Here is a 6,000-nt window from a genome sequence, read left to right on the forward strand (position 1 = left end):
ACTTACTGTGTCACAATGCAAAACTTTCCTCTTGGGCTCTAAAAATTCTGGAATATTTTTGAAATACTTTTTTTCCAAGAGGTTTTCAGGGGATTTGTCTTTCCATTCTTCTCCATACAGGGCTGACAGCTTTTTAACCATGTCCCGATAATCATCACCTTTCTTAAGATTCTTCAGTGACCATAATTCATCATGCCACTCCTAAAAGACAAAAATCATTGCATTTTAGTTTTATAAATTGTAATGTAAAGCAAATACCTGCTGTATTTTTGTAAACGCATATACTGTAGCTTTAAATAAAATATTTAATTCTCACCTCCTTCGTAATGAACTCAATTTCTGCCTCATACTTTGGGCTGCAAGTGTTAGCCTCCACCTTTATCATGACTGTGGTGCATGCACTGATTATTCCAGTGGCCAAAAGATTCTTCTCATTAATGATGGTATTGATTAAAGAGCTCTTTCCAGCCCCAGTTCTTCCAAAGACACCAACAAGCTCTCTCTTGTCGGTTTCCAAATCATTAATTTTGTTCCTGTTGTACAAGTGGGTTAATTTATTCAACCATGAAATGTGTTGCAAAATGAGGAAGACACCTTTCTGTGCCCAGATTTTTAAATAATAATTTAAAAGTCATTATATTATTATATTATTATTATATTATACTTTTAAACGAACAGTAAGATGAGCTATGCACATATGTAATGTACATATGTACAGTATGTAAATGCTCACTGGAATTAGTTGGCTTGGTGGTTCATTCTTCTTGTGTGTTTAAAGTTTTACGATCCAATATTTAACCTATTAATACTACAACAGTTTGGAATGAATGCTTTTGTTCTAATTATCTTTGTGTATATATATATATATAAAATCTGTATATGATTTTCTTTCACCGTGATTGTTACTAAACTAAAATGTTTTTTACCCAGATGTTTATGTAACAGAATAAGGGAACATTGATACTCACTTTAGGAAAGTACTTAGCTTGTCTTGGCCATGGAGACTGTCACTGACATCTTTCATGATGCCTTTCACCTCAGATAATATTCTTGTTTCTGTCACTGTGAGAGTAAAGAAGTGTTTAGCAGGCACCAGTTTAATGCACAATGTTATACACTGATAATGAAAAACTGGACTATATCACTTATTAAAGGAGCAGTGCATGGCAGTAGGTTGATTACTTCATTTAAATATTATTTTATTGTATGCCAGACACCAGCAAACCAATAAGAAAGTATTTTCTGTTTCTCTGGCAAAGTCAGACACATGCAATACAACAAAAGATTCACTGCATAGAAGTTTTACCATACAGTGCAGTGAAACTGTCATTCTTTGGAAACAAATGTAAAAACCTGAGTCACGTTGTCTTTTAGTTGGTGATTGCCATTTGTTGGATTGCCCCTGAAGATCTGATTTTCTTTTTCCTTATTAGATTAGAAAACACAAAAGGTTAGGTTTGTTGTCTCTGTCAGTGGAGGTATTTGGTCAAAATCAAAGTGTTTCTGTCTTAAAAGATGAATATTATAAGTAATTCATATGTGACATGTGTCTCACCTTTTGAACTTGTGGATGGTGGAACCTGGAAATTAAAATGGACATTTAGTTTTTTTTTTTTTAATGCAAAGAAATGAAAGCTCTTCACACAGGTATCATTTAACCGCATTTTTAAGAACATATGTCTGAACACATACTTCCGCAATCCACACAGTGAAATGCAAATTTACTTTCTGTCTCATCTGGGATTAGAAATATTAACCCTTAAAAGCTAAATACAGAAAATGGACAATGTACATCAGCTGTATATGCATGAAGAATAAAGGTGTGTCTTGAAATTTAACATAATTCTGACCTGAACCAATTTTGTTGTTTCTTCATTCTCCTGTTTACAATAAAGATTAAACACACAGGTGCAAGATCATGTAAAATTTTGAGCAAACAGTGAAAGTATGACTCCTGGTAAAAAATCATAGCCAATCAGAATTAAACTTCTTAACTTACCTGAGTGGAAAAATCAGGTGTTTCTTGCCTTATGTTTTGTTTACTCTAGCAAAAAGAAAATCCATAACTGTAAATGAGTGATACAATTCTAGAAAATGCTATTGTTGTCACAAAGATATAATCTCAAAAAGCTGATCGCAATTATTTATGAGGGCTAGAAGGATCACGTGAAATGAAGCATTTTGTGCTTTAATTAAATGTGCAGTTTATTATGGTTAGTAAATGTATTTGCAAATCCTTTTTTAAATTCTTTTATTTATTTAAACATTGCTAAACTCAAGTTTATAGAAAATTAAAAGGGTAATTGTAAATCCACACTTAACTGACTTATTAATTAATTAACAAATACTTAAAACTACAAGTGGATTTCACAAAATACAATTGAACTGTCAATGAAATTAAACCCTTTTTGAATTGAACCTTTTTTTGCCTCTAAAGAACACCTACCTGCCTTTGGTCTTCATGGTAATTATAAAATGTTCTCTAATATTCATTGATTCATATGATCTGTTTCACAATGTCTATAGGTTTTACAGTTAAGCACCAAAAGTCACTACATGATTGAAGTACAAACTTCATGTCTCTGTAATAAATATTATACATTTATGCACACCTCACGTTTTTATTGAGCAAAAACAAACAGTTCATCTTATTTTTTTATTTTAGTAGACAACGCCGACACTTTATAATAGACAGCCAGTTAGCTGTTTAAATTTTTTTTATGTGAATTTTAATTCAGAAATGAGTATGGCATTCTGAAATTGATGCATCCTCAGGTTTTATTGCTGTTAGAGTAGCAGGAAGTGGCATTTTAAAAAAAGTTGGAGGTTTTTTTAACAACATTTGCGCCTAAAAAAAAGTTAATTTTGTGTAATAGAAATAGCAATCATTTTTTTACAGTTTAAAGTTATCTGCCATTGCTGGTTTGTGACTTTCGTATGAAATGCATTGTGGGACAATTGGCTGCACCAAGAAGTGTGGGTGCTTGTACCAAGGCTATTTGTTCTTGGGATTCACATCTTGGGATTTTTAGCTGCTGTAAGAAAGCAACTAAAAACTGTAAGAATCAGCACTGAGCCCTCTTAGAGCAACCTACAACCTTTAAAACATGTTTAAAATGCTGTCTGTAAACACATCGGTAGAGATGTTACCACATTGATTTTTAAAACTCTGAGTTAAAAGAATTGAGACAAAAAATCTTTTAAATAGATCATCAATTTTAGATATGAAGTCTTTATTTTTTCCAGACTTCTATCTGAGTTGGCCTGACAACATGCAGACGAATAAAGGTCATGTGTTAAGCTTATAACAGTTTCTTTAATACTGGTTTTAGCATCTTTGCATTCAACGTCTTGTATCAGTAAGAACGTAATCACTTCACTTTTTTCTTTTCTTGTCTAAGCTGCTAAAATAAGAAGTGTTTCCCCCTCTTTAATCCACCTTGCTCTGGATCAGGTCGAGACTGGAACAAAAATTCAGCCCTGACATTTTTGGTCCAGGTGGTCTACAATGATCAATCAATTGCCCACCAACACAAATGGTGGGCAACTGAGTTAAACCTGTGCATATATTTGTACAGTTTGTAAAATCAATGCTAAAGCTGAATAGTGCAAGCAAAAAGGGAAATAGTTATCTTTCTTACCACTGTCATTACACTTTCCTCCATGGTTTCCTCACTCTGTTGTTGGGACTGCTATCTTTCCTCATGTATTTCTCCACAGTTAGTGCTACCAGTAGTAGCCCGACTAGTGATGACTAACTAACCTGTGACTGTGAATTGTTGCTCTTGGTGGTGCAGCTGCAGCTTAATGTGACAAATTTTGCAACATCTATTTCAAGTTTATTTTTTATTTTCCTCTCTTAGCTTTTCACCTCCACCTGTTGTTTCTCAATTTCTATCAACCACTTCTTCCACACTAAACTCTGTCTTACAAGTGCATGAACACACAGGCATGGTAAAGGAGGGGCTGGTTGTGTTTAGAGATTTGACTGGGAAATTCAGTCATAGTAATGGAAATGAATCATCATGGGCTGATATCATGCTTGTAAGGCTGGTGTGCAGCAGCCCCTCAAGCCGGTCTGTAGCCTTTATGATTATATTGACACAGAAAAAACAAATGTCAAATTGTAGCGGACCACCAGGTGGCTCCACTCACACCCAAGTTGAAGGGAAGTGCTGGGGTGGAGATTTTGGCGCTTACTATATGTGAAGTTCTGAGAGTCAGTTAATAAAGTTGGAGTGAGACACTGAGACCTCTCCTGTCGTTACTACATACCTCCACATTGGTGACCCCTGTAGCGAACATGCTAAGGCTCGACGACGAAGCCAGCTCCGGCCTGGAAGCATCGGCTGCCGCCGGACTTTCACCTCCGCCGGTGGCGCTTAAATTGCCGGATTTTTGCAGTGTTCATGGCATCTAACAAAAGCACTTCTTACTTTCTTTGCATACATATAATCTAATTTGGATTGTAAACTGTCTTTATCTTGATAATTTAATACGATTTTATCACCGAATTTCACACGAATCACAGATCACATAATTTCTTGTAACAATAAAGCTTTCTTTGTTTTTTTACTTTAAACATTTTTTTAGTTAGCAATATTTAAAATAGACTTTTTTTAATTTCAGAAATTCCCATTTATTATAGTTGGTACCCAAAGACATAAAGAATAAAAAATAATTTGGAAATAAATTGACCAATGTTTATTTTGTTGCACAATTTATTATTAAACCACAAAACGCTTTATGTTGATGCATGTGACTCTTCTGCTCCTCCATATTTATATGAGATTTTTAAGACCAAATGTAAAATTACATAAGCAGACTTTTTTTTTTTTTTTTTTAATTACCTTTAAGTCCTCAAGTCTCTTTCTGAATCTTGACCTTAGACCAACTTCAGGGATTAACTCAGTTATGTCTTCATTGGTAAGACAGAAAAGGCTTTCCTCTGTAACTTTGTTAGCTGTAATTAAATATTAAATCTCAGTTATAGAGATGCACACAATTTCAAATTTCATTAGAAATCCACTTCATGAAATAAAGTGAAATAGGCATGGTTATTTATTTTAAATGCCACTGAGCCTTTTTTGTAATACATTTTCTGTGATGACAGTGTAGAAGTGGCTATAGAAAAGCACTTCTCTTCCAGATGTGTAAAAGACTCAACAGCTCTCTTTAAACACAGCGTAAAATAGAATATATTAGTGTTGTACAGCACAACCATATCAAGAGATTTTTAGTTTGAGATATTTAAATCTTTGTTTATGAAGAATTAATTATAATTTACCTTCAAATCGTTCCTCCAACTCTCTTAGCCCCCAGTCAAGCAGTTTGCTTCTTATGAAATCGGCCATGATCAAGAAATGAAACTGAAAAACGTAATATTTAACCAGACAGTACTGCTTTACAGATTAGACCTTCGTGATCACCTTCTGCCTCAATGCATATATAATCAGAGAGGCTAACATTAAATTTAAAGTTCAAACTGCTCACCTTTTGTTAAAAGTAATGCAGGAAAAGGCTGGTGAGGGAGATGCGAAGTAAGCAGTGAGACACAAACAGGTGGGAAAAAAAGAAGTCAAATTGCAAAAAAACCCAACACCACAAAAACACTGTATCCAAGGACAGATACGGTTAAAAACAAACTGGAACTGAGTGGCGAACTGAGAGAGAAAGGCAGGAAGAGCTGGTTTTGTGTAGGGCAGATGGGAGTGGCTGAGAGAGGGGGTAACAACCTGCCCCGCAGCAAGTGTAACAAAAGTACTTGTGTTGTTCCCTTATTAACTAAAGGTCATCACAACAGACAGCTCCACATGTTAGGAATTTGTGCTGTGAACCAGGATAAAAACAGGAATCACTTGTTTCTTAGGAAAACTGAAAAAACATTACATTGTGGAGCCATTAACATTAGGCCATGGTTAAGCTGGACTGGCCATCGGGCATACCGGGCATTTGCCCAGTGGACTGATGGTATTTTTTTGTTTTTATGAGCCGATGTTT

General features: G+C 34.8%; 1 protein-coding gene across 1 annotated transcript in view; it reads right to left on the reverse strand.

Annotated features, from left to right (window-relative positions):
• LOC147332575 (nuclear GTPase SLIP-GC-like) overlaps positions 1-5,640 on the reverse strand; it is a 28,815-nt gene extending 23,175 nt beyond the window's left edge. The window contains exons 1-10 of the mRNA XM_086289214.1: positions 5,494-5,640; positions 5,288-5,369; positions 4,851-4,963; positions 2,000-2,044; positions 1,851-1,880; positions 1,556-1,580; positions 1,354-1,425; positions 969-1,062; positions 317-533; positions 7-201 (exon numbers count right to left, since the gene is read on the reverse strand). Of these exons, the coding sequence (XP_086145340.1) occupies positions 7-201; positions 317-533; positions 969-1,062; positions 1,354-1,425; positions 1,556-1,580; positions 1,851-1,880; positions 2,000-2,044; positions 4,851-4,963; positions 5,288-5,354 (858 nt within the window). The 5' untranslated portion in view covers positions 5,355-5,369; positions 5,494-5,640. The remainder of the gene's footprint in view (positions 1-6; positions 202-316; positions 534-968; positions 1,063-1,353; positions 1,426-1,555; positions 1,581-1,850; positions 1,881-1,999; positions 2,045-4,850; positions 4,964-5,287; positions 5,370-5,493) is intronic.
• Positions 5,641-6,000: the final 360 nt, after the last annotated feature.

The sequence above is a fragment of the Aulonocara sp. 'chitande type north' Nkhata Bay genome, linkage group LG4, assembly GCF_057382095.1.
Source record: "Aulonocara sp. 'chitande type north' Nkhata Bay isolate Kocher_YH1m ecotype deep benthic linkage group LG4, A_spYH_male_GT1.1, whole genome shotgun sequence".
Classification (NCBI taxonomy): domain Eukaryota; kingdom Metazoa; phylum Chordata; class Actinopteri; order Cichliformes; family Cichlidae; genus Aulonocara; species Aulonocara sp. 'chitande type north' Nkhata Bay.